This window comes from Mustelus asterias, chromosome 16 (assembly GCF_964213995.1).
Source record: "Mustelus asterias chromosome 16, sMusAst1.hap1.1, whole genome shotgun sequence".
NCBI lineage: Eukaryota > Metazoa > Chordata > Chondrichthyes > Carcharhiniformes > Triakidae > Mustelus > Mustelus asterias.
The window spans coordinates 53,896,470-53,915,541 of NC_135816.1; the positions used below are offsets into that span (position 1 = coordinate 53,896,470).

Below are 19,072 nucleotides of genomic sequence, written 5' to 3' on the forward strand. Positions count from 1 at the left end.
TATTTTTTTTAAATGCTGTTGTGAAAGCAAAGAGATAAATAATCCAAAATAACGAAGTCGCGACTCATATAATTAATCAAACGTTGGGAAAAAAACAAGTTCAAGAAAACAAGAATAGCTTTAGTAGATTAAAAGAGGTGTAACCAAGGTCCGTATACAGAGTTCTGGAGCGTGGGTCTAACCACTTCGATCGAGATTGAAGCAATGTTTGATGTTTAAAGCAGGAATAGCGGAGTTCATCGTGTGTCATCCATTAGTGCCGCTATCTGTTGGCACAACTTATTTTAAAAAGTTAACTATTCATTCCAAGTGTATCTGGCTTGCCTGGTGTCTATTAAAGTTTTCATTTATCACAAGTTATTTTACAACTATAGATATACATTCTTCTTCAGATTTGAGTTAATTTTATGAGGGGCACAGAATTGTCCGGTTATAGGTAGGGGAATGTGTTAATAACAGTTAAGATTATCTTCATCTCACTTCAGTATGTCATAAAAAAGGTGCCTCTTTCTAGCTCTAGGGAAGATTGTGCAGTGCAGAATGTTGTCCGTTGTGCCATATTTACAAAGGTCAATTTACTTGAATTACACTTGCGTTTCTGCTCAAAGAAGTATTGCTATGACTTTCTTGACTCGACAAATTAATATTATGGGAAAACGCTAGAGTTATTTAGAATAAAGTAAAAGTTCTTTAAAATAATAACCGGGTCGAGTTTAAAGCTCTGATTACAACTAGACAGTGCGGTGTACAGTGCAGGCGCTCTCCCACTTTTTACTGTAAAGGAGAGCCGGTGTTAGCTGCCAGCTGTTGGTCAGCTTGACTCACGAATTGAGATACATCATTTGGTCAGGGTGACCTGAAAGGGGCCACTGCCTTCCTGCGGGGGGCGGGGGGGGGGGGGGGGGAATGACAAATATATTTCGTCCATCTGAAACACATAACAATCGCGTGATTTATCTTGAAGAACACTGACATACCTAATTGATGAATAAATAAATGACAGGTTCGGAACCAAAACACTTGTCACACATTTTCAGATAAACCCTGTGCTTTTAATTCCATCCTCCACCTCTCTGTAAAGGAAGCAGAAAGCTAAACACAGGTGGACCGGGCTTGCTTTTCACAAGGTCGAAGTCAATGGTCATGAATGGCCACAGCAGGGAGGTTTCATCCGACAGCTGTTTCTGTCAACATTTAAAGGGTGTCTCGGCTACAGACAAAAATATCCAAAGATTTCTCTGATTAATCTGACGAGAGAAATCTCATTCCCAGAGCTTTGGTGAACGCAGTAGTTAAATTCCCCGCATTTAACTCTCAAAGTGAAGGCGGGGAGTATTATTACCTTACATGGTTAACGGATTAAGGCCGACGTGCAGTATTCTGCCAGTCGCTGGCGAGTTGGTCGGAGGAGCTTTTTAGCATCAATGCCAGTTCACAACCCGCAAGTTGCGTGTTCGAGCCACGAAGCCGCCCGCCTCTCTGTTCACAGCGTTGGCAATCCGCGTGGTGGCGCAAAAAGATCACGGGCAGTAATCCGGGACAACTCATTATCAAGAGCGGAACTGGAGAAACAGATAACAGAGCTCGGGAAGGCTTACTGCGAATCACTACCTTTTTTTTGTGAATGGCCACACATGCATCTACAGCCGGCCACTGGACTGTGATGAACATTAATGCTGTCAAAGTCGTCCATCGTCTTGTGGATGTCAACACCTCTGCTGCATGTTTTGGGAAGTTTTATTCTCCATTCGGACTTGAAAATTGAGACGACAGTCTTTCCCTCCATCCCTTTTAGAATGAGCGTGGGGCGGTTGTTCAACACTCTCGTCGGCAAACAACTTTTGGTAAAAAGGTAAGAGAGTGTCGGATCATTCCGAAAGCGATTGGAGTGAACCGTGTCGCGATTTTGCCCCCTTTGCAAAACACAGCTTGGCGGGGGGTGGGGGGGGGGGGGGACCACATTGGTGAGTAAGTGTGGATTTGTACACAGATTAACGGGCAGGTGTGCGGGTGATGTGACGAGATGCACAAGACCGCGGTATTCACCGAAATGGAACTGGACAGCATGCAAAAAAATTAAACAGTCCCTGCTTCGTGCTAGCTATAAAAAGTTGCTTCGAAATGTAGGGGGAATAGTAGTCGGAGAGAGAGAGAGTTTAAATACAGTGTAAACGGTCCAAAATACATTGGAAATCTGCTCTGACCAGAGGACCTGAAAGGTGAACCCTCCCCTCCTTTCTCCACAGTCGCTGCCTGATCTGCTGAGTGTTATCTGTTATCTCATTACCGCAGTTGCTGGTTGTAAACTGGAGTCACCAGTGATCACAGCTGTACTGCGACTGGTAGCGTAGTAAAGCATAGTCATGTGTGAATGAAATTCATGCTATTTGTGTGGTTGTTTAAAAAAGTGACAACGTGTTTTATTTCTGATCTCTCTTCACATTCCTAAGGAACGTCCAGTGAGTGGCGAGGGGCAGGACATTCCGAGTTCTTCACGACAGAGACACCGGCTATCTGGAGTGAAGAGTTCTGAGAGAGAAGCTATTGAAAACCATACACACAACAACAATCTCGTACCAACAGTATATGCATTAGATTTACATTCTCCACAGGATGCAAGGGAGTGCCTGGACCCTTACAGAGGATCAATAATCTGATACAGTAATATGCAATATATGTGCACTGTTTGTCCAGCAGAATCTGGCCCCATTGCACTAGGGGAAGGTGCAATGTTGGTAGTTACTTATTGCCAGGCTGTTGACTGGGGCAGAGATGCTCATCTGCGCTACGAATATGGATTGTAAGATAAAGCTAATCCGGGATAAAGGGCGTTGATAAAAAAAAGCTCTAGATCCAGCCAGCGTTGGGATGGATTGAAGGTAGGTCCATTTCTATTGGAAGTGTGAAAGGAGTTTTCGCCCTTACCCGTCGTCTAGTCTATGGGTTAATTGTGAGTGGTGGTGAGCAGGCGGAGTGTGGCGCAGGGGTGGGGGATACTGTATATGAGGAAGGGGGGGCCATCCTCACCCCCACCCCCCCCTCTCTCTCCCTTCGGAGCAATGAGGTTGAACACGACTACCATGGATGGGAGCTCTTTGAGTGGTGAGCAGGACTCCTCGTTCCGTGTGCTCACAGGCTGTTTCCTCTCGCTGCTGATACTTTCCACGCTCCTGGGGAACACTCTGGTCTGCGTGGCGGTGGTCCGATTCCGCCACCTCCGATCGAAGGTCACCAACTTCTTTGTGATCTCGCTGGCCGTCTCCGACCTCCTGGTGGCCGTCCTGGTGATGCCCTGGAAGGCTGTGAGCGAGATGGCAGGCTACTGGCCCTTTGGTTCCTTCTGCAACATCTGGGTAGCCTTCGACATAATGTGCTCCACCGCCTCTATCCTCAACCTGTGTGTCATTAGCGTGGACAGATACTGGGCTATCTCCAGCCCATTCCGCTACGAGCGGAAAATGACACCCAAAGTGGCTTTTGTAATGATCAGCGTGGCCTGGACCCTGTCGGTGCTGATTTCCTTCATCCCAGTGCAGTTGGACTGGCACAAGGCAAAGCCCAACGCTTTACTGGATTACAACACCACTGGCCAGCGCCCAGGGGACAACTGTGACTCCAGCCTGAACAGGACCTACGCCATCTCCTCCTCCCTGATCAGCTTCTACATCCCAGTGGCCATCATGATCGTCACCTACACCAGGATCTACCGGATCGCCCAGAAGCAGATCCGGCGGATCTCGGCGCTGGAGAGGGCGGCCGTTCACGCCAAGAACTGCCAGAGCAACCGGAGCAGCGCCAGCAACGCGCCGGAGCTGCAGCAGCCCGAGAGCTCCCTGAAAATGTCCTTCAAGAGGGAGACCAAGGTGCTGAAGACCCTGTCCGTGATCATGGGCGTCTTCGTGTGCTGCTGGCTGCCTTTCTTCATCCTCAACTGCATCGTGCCCTTCTGCGAAGGCAGCGCCCACGCCGCCAGCCCAGCCTGTGTGAGCGGCGGCACCTTCGACGTGTTCGTCTGGTTCGGCTGGGCCAACTCCTCGCTCAACCCCATCATCTATGCCTTCAACGCGGACTTCCGCAAGGCCTTCTCCACCCTGTTGGGCTGCGACGCTTTCTGCAGCAGCAACGCGGTGGAGACGGTCACCATCCACAACGGGGTGTCCGCCTACCAGCCCGGGGGCTCTCTGGACAAAATGGACAACTGCATCTACCTGATCCCCCACTCGGTGCGCTGCTGCCCTCAGGAAGAGCCGGCGGACCCCAACCGCTGCGCCAAGCTCTCCCCCGTGTCCCAGCACGGGGCGACCAGCCTCCTCTCCAGCAACGGGGACTACGAGACGGACGTGTCCTTGGAAAAAATCATCCCTATCACCCAAAACGGCCAACACAACACCTGACAGTTTACACACTCCCAGAGAGAGAGAGAGAAAAAAGTGCTGCTTTCAACACCCCCCCCCCCCCCCCATCCTCTCCCCCAATTTAACAGAGGCAACATACACGAGAGCTGGTATCAAAGCTACTAAACTTGGTTTGCCCACCAACCATCAGTTAGCAACATTGCTTATTGTAGTTACTTGAAACAAGTCACATGTAACTCACACAAACAACAGAACAATGCTGGATAAACTCAACAGGTCTGGCAGCATCTGTGGAGAGAGAGAAACAAGAGTCGGATCTAAAATGACCCTTCTACAGAACTTCTACATGTAACTCAATCGTTCCTTTACACGGTGGAGATGAAACGAAATTAAGTGACAAATTGAGGTTGTGCAATTTCTCCTGAATAGATGGTTAATCTATAGAGGAACTTCCGAATCACAAGATTTATTCGGTGCAAAGTCTCCAAAATACCAGTCATATTTTGTAATGCTGCTTGATACATTTGAATCCTGCGATCTATGTGTGTGTATGTGTGTGTGTAGGGGGGGGGGGGGGGAGGGGGGCGGTGGGGGGCAGAATTCGGGGTGGGATAAAGGCCCAAACATTCCTTACCCCGCCTCCCAAGAGACGGAATTCTAATACTTTGTCCCCTCTCTGTTGCCTTCCAACTGTTGCACCCATAGCGTGTTTGTCAGATTGATAATAAACATCAAAAGGGTCCGATGTACCACTCAGTACAGGGGAAACCCATCAGAATTGCGACCCGTTTATTATTTAGTTTTTACAGGCAGCTCTTTGAAATTCCAGTCATAACAACATCCTCTGTTGTAGACAAGACATGCAAACCATGCTAGTCAAGAAGGGATCCCGATATGAAAAGGCTCATGCCGTTGTTTATTTCCAAAAGTTTGATAACACTGTATCCAAAAGATGAAGAATGAACGGATAAGAGCCTCATTGTACAACAGGGAGGGTACATTTCTATACGCTAAATGCGAGGATGTGACTAGTGTTTAGATTTTATTTTCTCCAAATCTCTTAATCAATCCCAATTTGTCGAGGCGCGGGTGAGTTGTGTTGTCGGACTATGAAAACCTTCTCCTGTTGAGAAGTAAGCTAACTTCACATCATGGTGTGACCTGGATTTTGTGTTCTTTCCCTCTATCGAAATGCTGTCACACCACTTCCAATTTTATGTTATAACTAGTGATCATTTATGCAAATAGTATTTGATATGTATTTTTTTTAAACGCCAATAACTGCCCCTATGATCGATTTTCTCAAACCCCCCCCCCCCCACTCCCACCCTTTATTATTGATGTATTTCTCACCGCCCCCCACCCCCCCACTTTCTTCCATCCCTTACCTGTATTAACAAACCAGTAATACTGCGTGGAAATTGTCCATTATGTGCTGTTTGGTCCGGTACTGTGCACAAGTGTGGAAGCTCGGGAACTGTGTCATGTATGATTTTTTTCTTTCGCGTACCTCAGAACTAGTTCCTTTTTTAAAAAAAAAGGTCACTGTGTGCCTGTATCATTTTAACCTAAACTCGCAGTTAAACCGCGCGCCCTACTAGAACCAAGAAACAACCATGGATCGGATGCTCAGAAGCCAAAAGCACGGCGTTTTTCACGTTTCCTGATTACTGGACTGTACCACGAAAGGACTGTGCAATTCAGATACCGATGGCGAATGTACAACTGAATATCGTGTAATTAAATGTTCAGTTCGACAATTTACAGTGACACTGATCGTGTTGCTACTGTTAAGGTGAATGTCAATGGAATTTTATTTTCCTTTACTAGTGTTGGGGATGTGTACGCTTCTTTAGTGGCTTTAGGTGAACAATTTACAGTCCTGTTGTATAGGCCTGTCACGTTTGCATTTGAATATGCATTACCAGTAAACCAAAAAAAAACTTTAAAAATCTATTGCGTGGATTGGGTATCTGTCATTTGGGTGAAAGGGAAGATGGGACGTAGAATACAGAGCTTGCCTTTTCTGCGGACTTGCAATGGACTATCATCACAATTTCAGATTCAAACATCATCAACCAGTAATAGCTGAGCAGGGCCGCTTCTATTTATCCATCGAACTATCTCCAAGCTAGAATAAACACAATTAACTGCTAATGTTAAAACGTCCTGCAAAAGCTACCGTTGTAAGAATGGGAAACACCAGGCAGATTTGGCAGAATCGGTGGAGAGAGAAACAGAGTTAATGTTTGACCATTCATCAGACCTGGAACCTTTCTCTTTTTACAGACGCTGCCTGACCTGCTGACTATTCCCAGCATTTTCAGTTTTCAATTCAGAGTTCCAGCATCTACAGCATTTTGCAAATACAAATTGGGTTTTATTGTAATTCTTTTCATGGGACGTGGGCATTAGTGGCAAGGCCAACATTTGTTATCCCTCCTTAACTATCCTTGAGTTGTTCTGATGAAAAGCCAGAGGACTCCAAGCATTTACTGTTTTCTCTCCTTATAGATACTGCCAAACCTGCTCAGCTTTTCCAGCATTCTCTGTTCTTGTTTCAGTTTCCAGCATTCACAGTATTTTGCTTGAATTGAATGGCTGACTGGGCTATTTCAAAAGTCAGCCACATTGCTGTGGGTCTGGAATCATAGGTAGACCAGACCAGGTCAGGGCAGCAGCTTTCCTTCTCTAAATGACTTCAGTGAACCAGATGGATTTTTACGACAATTGTTGACTATTATCATGGTCACGAGTATTGAGATGAACTTTATATTCCAGATTCATTAACTTAATTAAATTTCACCATCTGCCTTTGTGGGATTTGAACCCATGACTATTAATCTGGGCCATGGGATTATTAATCCAGTGACATTTTCACTAAGCCGCAGCCTCCCCAAAATGAAAGTTTCATAGGGAGGCTGTTAAGAGCTGAGGGTGGTGAGGGAAGAACAGAAGGAAAATATGTGATAGGGTGGAGGGTTATTATTTACATTATAAAGTACTCAAGGCCCTTCACAAGAGTGTTCACAAGCCATATAAGGACCACAGCAGATGACAAAAGTCTTGGTCAAAGAGTTAGCCTGACAGTAATGTTTTAAAGTAGGGAAGAGAGCTAAAGAGGCAAAAAGGTGCAGGGAGAGAATTTAAGGACTTATGACTTTAGCAGTTGAAGGTACAACCAATGATGAAGCAATTAAAATCAGGGGTCAGAATTAGAGGAGTGCAAATATCTCCAAGTGTTGTGGGATAGCGGATGATGGCATGATAAGGAAGAAACAATGGATCCAGGGAGGTATAAATAGTTATAGCTGAATCATTAGCAGCAGTTGAGTAAATGGGAGGGGTGGTTATGATCAGAACTCAATGTTGAATCTTAAGGCTGTTAAGTGTCTAATCAATAGATGAGATTCGGTTCCTTGAGCTTGTGTTGAACTAATCTACTTATCCACGACCTTCATTCTCTGAGATTGAACCCTGACATTGTAACTAAGGCTGCTGACAAGAGCAGCACGGTCGGCGGCATGGTGGTACCGTGGTGAGCACTGCTGCCTCACAGCGCCAGAGACCTGGGTTCAATTCCACTTGGGTCACTGTCTGTGTGGAGTCTGCACATTCTCCCCGTGTCTGCGTGGGTTTCCTCCGGGTGCTCTGGTTTCCTCCCACAGTTTGAAAGGCATGCTGGTTAGGTGCATTGGCCATGCTAAATTCTCCCTCAGTGTACCTGAACAAGCGCCGGAGTGGCAACTAGGGGATTTTCACTTTATTGCAGTGTTAATGTAAGCCTGCTTGTGACACTAATAAATAAACTTAAAAAACTTAAGAGAAGGGTGGATTTTGGCCATGATTTTCTGACCACATCGTGCTCAGCACAAACACATTAGAGCAGTGTGGGGCTGGAGAATTGTGGGTGAGTGATTTAGTGCATTCTGCGCTGGTGCCAAACCTCATTGGTATCTTCCTGCCCACTGCTCCCAGATTTAAATATGTAAAGTCTGTTCAAGGCCGGATCTTTGCTGCTCCTGTGATTTTCTGACCCTCAGGTGCAGCAAGAACCTGACGAGAATCACTACTGGTCTCCACAAACGGAAACCAGTCATGATGGCCATGCTGGGGGAGAGGTGGGGGGGGGGAGGGGTATGCTCAGAGGCTATTGAAGCCCCCGGTGGTCAGAAACATGGCAGGGCATTGCCTGGCAATGTCAAGGTGCATGGGACAGTGCCAAGGGGGCTGGGTCATGAGGAGATGGAGTCTGAGGGGGCAAGGGCATGATGGGGTCATGAAGGGGAAATTCATTAAGTGGGGACATGAAGCGGGTGTCATGAAAGGGGGCCATGAAAGGGGGTCATGAAGGGGGCATGAAGGGGGGTTATGAAGAGGGTCATGAAGGGGAACCCATTGGGAGGGCCCCAATGCCAGCGGTATTTGGGAAGGGGGCTGGGGAAACATCTTTTCAATGAGGAGAGGGTAGGGGATTCCCCAGTGTCCATGGGGGAGGGAGGGGGCTCCTCAATTTCAGTTTGTGAAGCCTGGTTTAGTTGCATGTTTAGGCTCTGCCCCTTTTAGAATCGATGCAAAACTCACCACTCTCCCAAAAAATGACTAAGTGTGAGGAAATATGCCGGCGCGAATCACACCAGTTTTCTTGCCCAAAATGGCACTTAAGTCGGAATTTTCCAGCCATGCACGCCGACGAGATTCTCTGGTCCCGCTGCAGTGAATAAAGATTTGGTTGACTGCCAACTTCTCTGTCTTCACTTGCATCAGCGGCGGGACCTGAATGGCTGGAAAATTCTGGCCCTCGTCATTTTTTGGGAAAATTCTACTCTTTGCTAAACAGATCCTTACCTTGCAGAGGCTGGAGGGCAACTCTCCAACACCTGTTACCTCCCTCTGAATCATAACCCTACCGCTGAACATCAAGCCATCGTTTCCCAGACCATCACCTCATGTCCAATTGAGGTATTAGCTTCATGGCTTTCAACCTCATAGTTCCTCAGGTTACACAGCCCACCTTAACCTCCTACTCAAGATCCACAATCTAGATTGTCCAGCTCAGCTGCTTCTTGTCCCATGGCAATTATTTCTCCCTCTCTATATTCTTTCTTTTCTCCCCTTGTCTGCATTTTACCAACCCGGATCTGTGACATGTTTCATCACTTTAACATTTCCAACCTCTTTTGCATCTTTTCCCTTTTATTATGGATCATCCTCTAGCTCTATACATGCATCTCCCACCATGGCAGCCTGCAGACCCTCTGCTTCTTCTTTGAAAGGAGGCCTAATCAGTCCCTATCCATCACTACCCATCTCCTCCTGCCAGTTCAACTCCTTTGACTCTACTCATTTCTTCCAAATAAAAGTTGGTGTTATGGGCACCCATAGAACCCCCACAGAACAGAAGGAGGCCACCTGACCCATCGAGTCTGCACTGACTCTCCGAAAGAACATCTCACCCAGGCACCCCCCTCGCACACCCCCTCCCCAGCCCCATCCTATCCCCATAACCTCACGCATTTACCATGGTCAATACTCCTAAGCTGCATATCTTTGGACACTACATAGATCCTGGCTATGTCTGACATTCAGTGAGAAATATGGCCTTGTTAAAGTTGTACACCGATACCCTCCTTATCTCTTTTTCCAATACATTAATGACTGTATTGATTCCTGCTCTCTCCCTGAACTGGAGAAATTAGTCCACTTTCAGTTTTTCAATTTTCACTTGCATTCACAGGGTTCATCACTGACTTCACTTTCCTTCCTCAACCTCTTTATCTCCATCTCTGAGGGAGGACTCTCCACCAATATCTGCTTGAAGTCCATTGACATCCCACTTAGTCCCACCACCCCTTCCTTTAAGGACCCCATTCTATCTTCCCAGTTTCTCGGCCTCCATCACGTCTGTCACCTTCCATTGTGTCTTCTTTCTTACTTAGCCAAAGGTTCCCACCATGGTTGGCAGGCCCTCAACATGTTTGTCTTATTCCCTGCACTTCTATCCTCACCTCCCCTCCCTTCCAGAACAATGACAGGGTCTCTCTTGTTCTCAGCTTCTACTCCACCAACATCATTCAAAATATAACCCTGCATAATTTCTTTGACATTCAGCACACTGCCACCATCAAACTCACCATTCCCTCTCCTACACTTTTAGCTTTCTAAACGGACTGCTCCCTCTACGATATCTGGTTTCCTATTCAATAACATCCTTCCTACTGCAACCTTACAGGGAAGGGACAATCTTTCACTGTTTCAGGCAAAATAGGAAATAGGCTTGAGTTTCTTCATACCTGGTATACTGTATTCACTGTGGTCTCCTCTACAGTGGAGAGGCCAAATGCAAATTGGATTTGCCCTTTGCTGAATGCCCCAATTCAGTCTCAACTTTGAGCTTCTAGTCACTTGCTGTTTTAATCCTCCAATCTAATCTCATTCAGAATTCTCTGACCAGAGAATACTGCCCCAGTGATGCTCAAAGCAAGTCTGTGGGACAGCACCTCATCTTCTGCTGGGCACTTTACATCCTACAGCTTCAATAGTGAGCTCAATAACCACCACTCCCATTTCTGCAGATGCTGCTAAGGCACTAGTAAAGCTCTGTGGTTGCAGGAAATCTGAAATAAGAACAGAGAATTATGGAAAACTCAATCAGTCTGGTAGCCTCTGTGGCAAGAGAAACAGGGTTAACATTTTAGGTTGATGAACCCCATCAAAATCATCAATTTATTGGGGCAGCATGGTGGCACAATGGTTAGCACTGCTGCTTCACAGCGCCAGAGACCCAGGTTCGATTCCCGGCTCGGGTCACTGTCTGTGTGGAGTCTGCATGTTCTCCCCGTGTCTGCATGGGTTTCCTCCGGGTGCTCTAGTTTCCTCCCACAGCCCGAAGTTGTGCATGCTTGGTGGATTAGCCATGCTAAATTATCTGTTCGTGTCAGGGGGATTGTAAGGGTAAATATGTGGGGTTATGGGGTAGGGCCTAGGTGGGATTGCTGTCGGAGCAGGCTTGATGGACTCGATGGCCTCTTTCTGCACTGTAGGAATTCTGTGATTCTTATTAATCCTGTATTGTTTATCCAAAGGTACTGATTGCATTTTTGCTGTTGTCAATCTGGGTCATAGAGTCATAGAGACAGAAACAGGCCCTTGGTTTCTTGTGTCTTTCCCATCCTCTTCTGATTGCATAATCATTCCTTTAATTTTGTCTGCCACCTACTATATCACACTTCTTTCTCTTTGCTCTTTCCTTTCCTCTCTTTCTGAAATGCTATCAAATCTTTAACTTCTGCCAGTTGTAACAAAAGGTCATTGAGCAAAAGCATTATCTCTCTTCACAGATTCTTCGGACCTGTCAAGTATTACCAGCATTTTATTTTTTTTATTTCATTCCATTAGAGGTCACTGCAGGGTGATAGGGTGGATAAACCCTAGCTGATTACCCCTTCCTACTCCAGGGCTGCTGAGATCTATTTTAGTGCCCCAGCTGTTACCCTGACTGAGATCAGCTAATTCTTGGAAATCAAAGCTGCGACCTCCTGGTTTTCCTGACTCAGTGTTATACCAGGTGGTGCTTTTACTTACTGGGTCAAAACCAGAGCTTAAAACAAAAAATCTTTCTATTTTTAGCCCATTGCTTCAGAATGTTTGATGATTCTCATTTAAGCAGTGAGTGCTAAAGACATCAAATGGGAAGACTGAGAACTCAGTTGTGCAAAAGGAATTGATTATCTAAAAAATATACACTAACCACAAAAATATCCTGCCTTAATGATTGCATCGCGATTGACAGTAATTTAGCTAACTTACGCTGCCTAGTTTAATAATTCCTCCTGTCCAAAATAACTGCATTTTGTGCACATCAGTCAGAAATCATACGAACAAGGATAATGTCTTTGTGATTGTGGAAATCAGAGCTGTAAAGAATCTAATAAATAATCTAAAATATTTTAAAACACATCTGAAATAAGATTTGCTGTCACTGTCAAGTGCATTGGATCTTCAAAACAGCAGGGCTGATTTTAATTTTCTGCACCTAAATGGACAAATGTGATGTTGGGGTTCTTGCTGTCTTGTTCATGCAATCATATTGGGCAGGTTTTGTGATGAGTGATTAGAGCTTCTGTCTATTTCAGATGCAAGGTAATTTGTAATATGCACATGTGTACCCTGTGATGTATATAGGAAATACTCAAGGTACAAGTGTGCAGAGGATGTACTGTACATATGCAGGAAATGTAAAAGAACATTTTTTTTTTAGTATGGCCGGGAGGAACAGGGGCACCCTTACACACAAAAAAACCTGCAAGCAGCTGTCAAGGCCCCCTCTGTGGGTTATCTCCAAGATCTCAGATTCCAGCTACCCACCCTCCTATAAATAGCAACCTGCAGTGGTGCGCCTGCTTGATGCCTGCAGCTTACTGGCAGAATATAAATTGCTTGGGCCTCATGCAGCATGAATGGTCTGGTGGGTAGGTTTGGTTCCTGCCCATATTCTACTGGTGGTTATAATTGGGGGCTGTGCAGTGGTTAGCACTGCTGCCTCACAGCGCCAGGGACCTGGGTTCGATTCCTGGCTTGGGTCACTGTCTGTGCACTGTCTTCCTTTGTCTGCGTGAGTTTCATCCGGGTGCTCCTGTTTTCTCCCACAGTCTGAAAAATATACTAGTTAGGTGCATTGGCCATGCTAAATTCTCCCTTATGCTTACTCGAATAAGCACCGGAGTGTGGTGACTAGGGAATTTTCACAGTAACTCTATTGCAGTGTTAGCGTAAGCCTACTTGTGACACTAAGAAACTTAAAAAAACTTAAAACTTAACTTAAACTCAATAGGGTAAGAGTAACTTGCATTTGTACTTGGGATCCTCTCATAGTAATTTAGAAAATCTAATTATGTCATAGTGCTTCTCCACAAGTACAGGGGATTGCTTAGAATGACACCAATGAATAGACAGGTATGTGAGAAATTCTCCTCCCCGCTTTTTTGATCTGTAGATTTTGAGAGTGAGCACTGATCATGCTACTAAGCATTTGAAAAGTAAATGGTTGAATTGACACAATTGGTTGATAGCTGAAGCTGTAGCATTATGGGTTAATGACTATATTTTCACTGGTGTTAATTCAGCTTCAAAACATTACTGAGCTCAATAACCCCTTCAAGCTAATTTCCATTAGCATTCACCATGTAGTTAATAACATTTTCTAGTCAACATAGCCAACAATTAACTGTAACTGATTTTCTGAAAATGTTGACAGTAGTTTTGTGACATCAACATCTATTTTTCTGTACATTTCCTTTTTCAAAAAAGATAGATGTTAATTATATTACGGGGAGCTTGGGGGCATTTCTGAGCATAGCAGTGTGAATGGATTGAAATAACAAAAGCGGTCACCAACTCAGTGTGCTCCAGTGCTTGTGCAAAGCCAGTGATGTGTTTATTCATCCTCTTTATGCCTCAGGAACCTTTCCAGCCATTTCAGCTAGTTAAAAAAAGATGATGAAACAAAAATAAACTAATAAGTTAATGTTAACTACAATCCCTTATAACCGTATGATTTTTAAATGGTAATGATGATTGGGGTAATGATAACAATATATTGTTTGCAATTATATTGATATGTTTTACAATCACTGTTAAAGCATAAGGACCTTTATTACTAATGAGAGATCACTGGGAATAAACTATGGACAGAGCCATGGAAATCCACTAGGTTAAGCCAAATTGAGAAATGTCTTCTCCCTGATGGTCAATGAACATGGTGGCACAGTGGTTGCACTGCTGACTCACAGTGCCAGGGACCCAGGTTCGATTCCCAGCTTGGGTCACTGTCTGTGCGGAGTCTGCACGTTCTCCTTGTGTCGGCGTGGGTTTCCTCCACGTGCTCCAGTTTCCTCCCACAGTCCGAAAGACATACTGGTTAGGTGCATTGGCAATGCTAAATTCTCCCTCAGTACCCGAACAGGCGCCGGAGTGTGGCGATTAGGGGATTTTCACAGTAACTTCATTGCAGTGTTAATTTAAGCCTACTTATGAGACTAATAGATAAACTCAACTGAATTGTGCAATCATAAATAATTAATGAATTCCCATCCCACTGCTCTTACCAATATCAGATAGAATAGAACTTAGAATAGAAGTAAAAACTTGCATTTTCACAGGGCTTTATCATCTCTTTCAGAAACATATTAAAGGACTTCACATGCAATAAATTGTTATTAGTGCAGTGGCTAGCATCATGAAAGCAAAACCAACACATGTAAGATCCAAAAATTGCAACAAAATGAATGACCAGTTCATTTGTCTTGGGCAGTGTTAATTGAAGGAGACTTGTCCAGAACATCCACTGGGATAAGCTATATCCTGGAGCCGATACATGATGTGCAGCTTCACATAAATTACCCAACTAAATAGCTTTTACCTTCAAAATAAAAGTACTGTGGGATCAAATATTATCATTTAATTTTAAAAATCATAATGAATTGTAGTTAACATTAACTTATTAATTTATTTTGTTTCATCATCCTTTTTAACTAGCTGAAATGGCTGGAAAATTTCCCGAGACATAAACCAGATGAATAAACACATCACTGGCTTTGCACAAGCACTAGAACACACTGAGTTAATGACCGCTTTTGAGACTCAAAATATGAGCCCATTTTCTCCCCTTTCAAATGCTGACAGACCTGCTTCTAGTTCTAATATGTTCAGCTAATACCATGTGATAATTCCATATTTGATACCCATTTCTTATAGCTGATCAGGGAGAGAGATAATGCAATAAGGAATGTGCTTTCCTGCCAGAAGCTGTGAACTGATGCCATCTAATGGCATTGGCATTGATTTTGCAATCGGTGGTGAAGGGCCGATGCTTGTGGCTGACCTCCAGAAAGTTGTCAACAAAGATTTAGCGGGCTCCATGTGACTTTGAATCGGGCACCATCGATAGGGGATCTGTGGCATCCAGCAACAGTGGAAAGGCTGATCAGCCAATAAGATTGAAGAATCCTCAGAGGCAGCAAACTAAAAAATAAGAAGTATGGATGATAATTCACATTTTAATCATTCTACAGAAATCAAAATAAAGATTGGAACTTACACATGGGATGAAAGTAGAATTTTATATATCATAAACATTAAAAAACAGAATTTTTGTTATTTTACTAATTATTGAGTTTTAAAATGTTATTCAAAGGCAAGATCATACCAGACTTCTAAAGTTAGTTTTTCAAGGCCATAGAAATTGTTCAACTGTTGTGATTTACATAGGATTACATTGGATCAGTGGCCTGGAAACAGACCATTCAGCCCAACCAGTCCATGCTGATGTTAATGCACCACTTGAGCCTTCTTTCATCCTTTCGCAACTAAATATACCATTGTAACCACCTATTCCCTACTCCCTCATATGCTTGTCTAGTTTCCCCTTAAATGCATCGATATCATTGTCTTCAACTTTCCTCTGTGGTAGCAAGTTCCACATTCCTAATATTCTTTGGGTGACAAAGCTTCCTCTGAATTTCCTATCGTATTTCTTGGTGACTATCATGTACTATTGGCTTCTAGTTATACTGTTCCCCACAAGATGAAACACTTTTTCTGTGTATCCACTCCATCAAAATCATTCATAATTTTAAATATTTGTCATCTTCCAACCTTTTTTCAAGAGAAAAAGACACAGCCCATGGAGCTTTTCCTGCTTTGTATACCCACACATTTCTGGTATCATTCTTGTAATCTTCTCTACGGCCTCTCCAGTGCCTCTAGATCTTTTTTATAATATGACAACCAGAACTGAATGCAGTACACTTAAGTGCAATCTAACCATGGGTAAATATAGATTTGGCATCACTTTCCTACTTTTCAATTCGACCCCTGTAGAAATAATGGCTAGTGCTTGATTTTTTTTATGACCTTGCTCACCTGTGGAACAATTTTAAACGATTGATGCATTTGTACTCCAAGATTTCTTGGATCATCTACCCCAAATGATATGCCCCTTCCAAGTAATAATCTTCCCACCAAAATGTACTCCCTCACATTTATCTGTGTTGAGCTTCTTTTGCAAATTATTTGCCCATTCTGCAAGTTATAAATCCTGTAATTTGTTGCAGCCCTCATTATTCGCTATCCTGGATTCCCCACCCTAGCCCAAATTTGGTTGTTTTCAGTTTTATAAAGTAAATTCAGCAAGTGTTGATAGTTTCACTGTCAGAACAACCACACTTTCTGAGCTCAGGCCGTTCGGCTGCTCCCACTGCACAAAGAAGTTTAGAACGTCACCCAACCTGTGAGTACACCAGAGAGTTCACACTGGGGAGAAACAAAATTCTGAAACATACAGTGGGGAAAATTTTCCAATCTTGCCTGCCACAGGAATCGTCGTGAGTGGGACGGACAATTTAATGGACAATTAAACCGTCAGTTGACTTCAAACGCGATTTTCCGCTCCACTGGTGGGTGGGACCGGAAAATCCTGTTCATTCAGACAGAGTTCACTGCCGTCAGTGAATGGATATGCTCACTTTTCATTAAACTTCACCTTGCCCATTTAATTTCTGTGACATTTTACACTGAAAGTTTCTGAAAGTTAGAGATCCGAACAGTTTCGATCTGTCCATGGGACAACTGGAACATGTATGAATAGGGCAAGCAACTCTTTAACCAATCATATTAAAGTATTGCTAACAAGTAATAAATAGTTTGAATCAGCAATTGTACTTTAGATTAATGAATTCAAGTCAAGCTCTGAAAGTGAAATAAAGAGAAGGAAAACAGATTATATTGAGAGAGAAAAAAAGAAAGAAAAAGTAAGGAGGTATGCAATCTTTTTATTAAAATCTCCACCAATAATTAAAATTTGAAGTCAAGGTTCTACATCTGCAAAAAATAATTTCCCACTCTTGTGAAGTTATTTGAAATTAATTAACTTATCGCACTGTTTAAAAGGGTTCTTCGACTGAAATGGACAAATCATAACTTTCTGTGGCAAGTTTAGTCCATATCTACCATGCAAGTAGAGGAATTTCACATCATTCAATACTTTTAGATAGGTACCAGATGATAGAATCCCTAGAATCCCTATGGTGCAGGAGTAAACCATTTGGCTCATCGAGTCTGCACCGAATCTCTGAAAGGGCATTTTACCCAGGCCCAACCCCTCCACCCTATTCCCGTAACCCGGCACATTTACCATGGCTAATCCACCTAACCTATACATCTTTGGATCCTAAGGGACAATTTAACGTGGCCGATTCACCTAAACTGCACATCTTTGGAGTGTGGGAGGAAACCGGAGGAAATCCACGCAGTCACCCAAGGCCGAAATCCAACTCAGGCCTCTGGCGCTGTGAGGGAGGAGTGCTAACCCTTGTACCACCATGCCGTGATGAATTGCCATGATGAATTGCCATTTTCACACAATTTATGGGGGAGCACCACATCTCAAATAGCAGCTTCCAGATTTTCAAATTTAACTGCTCATCTGCACTTGCCTGCAGTTGCATTCTGATTTACACATAAATCACAGTGAACGCATTGGTCTGACAGGTACCTTTACATTAAATTCTGGGCTATTTGACTGAAAGTTGTAACTGTTGCTCGAGTGAAAGATTTTATCTCATAACTTTTCATTCCATTAAACTATAACTCATTTTCCTTATTTGAAACAAGTTATGTAATTTAAAAAAATATATGTTGAAGAAAATTAAGGAGAATGCAATGCTATATAAATCATGTGTATAAACCTTACCTGGCATTAGCGTAAAATCAAAGATTTTAAAAATCAAAGATTATGGATAAATGCAATCTGCTGACTAGCTCAGGAGTGTATGGAATTAAATAGAACAAAATAACTATTCTTTTAACTTAATAGTTTCAACTTCATTAGTTCCTTGATTGTTAGCATATCTCAGAGAGACCCCACACAAAACACAGTATTCAACATATGGTGACTTTAGAGAGCAAAATGAGTATTATTTCAGGCAAGCACTTTTTGTCAGATACTTGGGGATAATAAACGCGATTAAAATCTTATTGAGCTAATTCAATGAAGCATTTTGTATTTTTATTTGCTGTTGTTAACATGTAACAAAATGGTACAGTTTACAGCACTATTTATAAAACCCAAAATTTTTGATGGATACTCTTCATAAGATAACTGGAAATTAATCTCCAGTGGACCAATACCCATTTTCAGACATGATGAGGTATCTTTGTACATGCGGGTATATTTGTGAAGAAACAACATTAATGTTGTAATTCTCTCCCTGCTTCACCATATCAAAAAGAAACTATCAAATATTGCTACTGAGAATGTAATGATGTTCAGTAATAATTGTTAACTAAACAACTGCATGGGTTGCAGACTCATATTTATTCTGTTGAAATACGTAAGAATGAACTGAAGTTTTCCTCTCCATCATAAATCACCTTCTCTGACATCCCACTCCCACAACTTCTATTCCCATGTCAAGGTTTCCAAACCAGGCCATCCATGTAGCTGTCTCTGTCTCCTCTATGCTTCCCACTCTCTTCAAAGCTCTCCTCTCAACTCACTCCTGACACTTCCTGCACCCTGTGATGTTTTCCCCATTCCACACTGCGATCAGCTTTCTTTACCACATCCTTCCCTATTACAGCCTTCCAATCCTGTTACCAATTCTGGGAGGACTCTGATGAACATCACCAAGGACATCCTGTGCATCTGTTCACTATCG

General features: G+C 43.4%; 1 protein-coding gene across 1 annotated transcript; it reads left to right on the forward strand.

Moving 5' to 3' along the window:
* Window positions 1-2,907: 2,907 nt before the first annotated feature.
* Window positions 2,908-4,394, forward strand: LOC144505495 (D(1) dopamine receptor-like). Its single transcript, XM_078231615.1, has one exon. The coding sequence runs from the start codon at window positions 3,003-3,005 to the stop codon at window positions 4,392-4,394; it is 1,392 nt and encodes a 463-aa protein (XP_078087741.1). The 5' UTR covers window positions 2,908-3,002.
* Window positions 4,395-19,072: the final 14,678 nt, after the last annotated feature.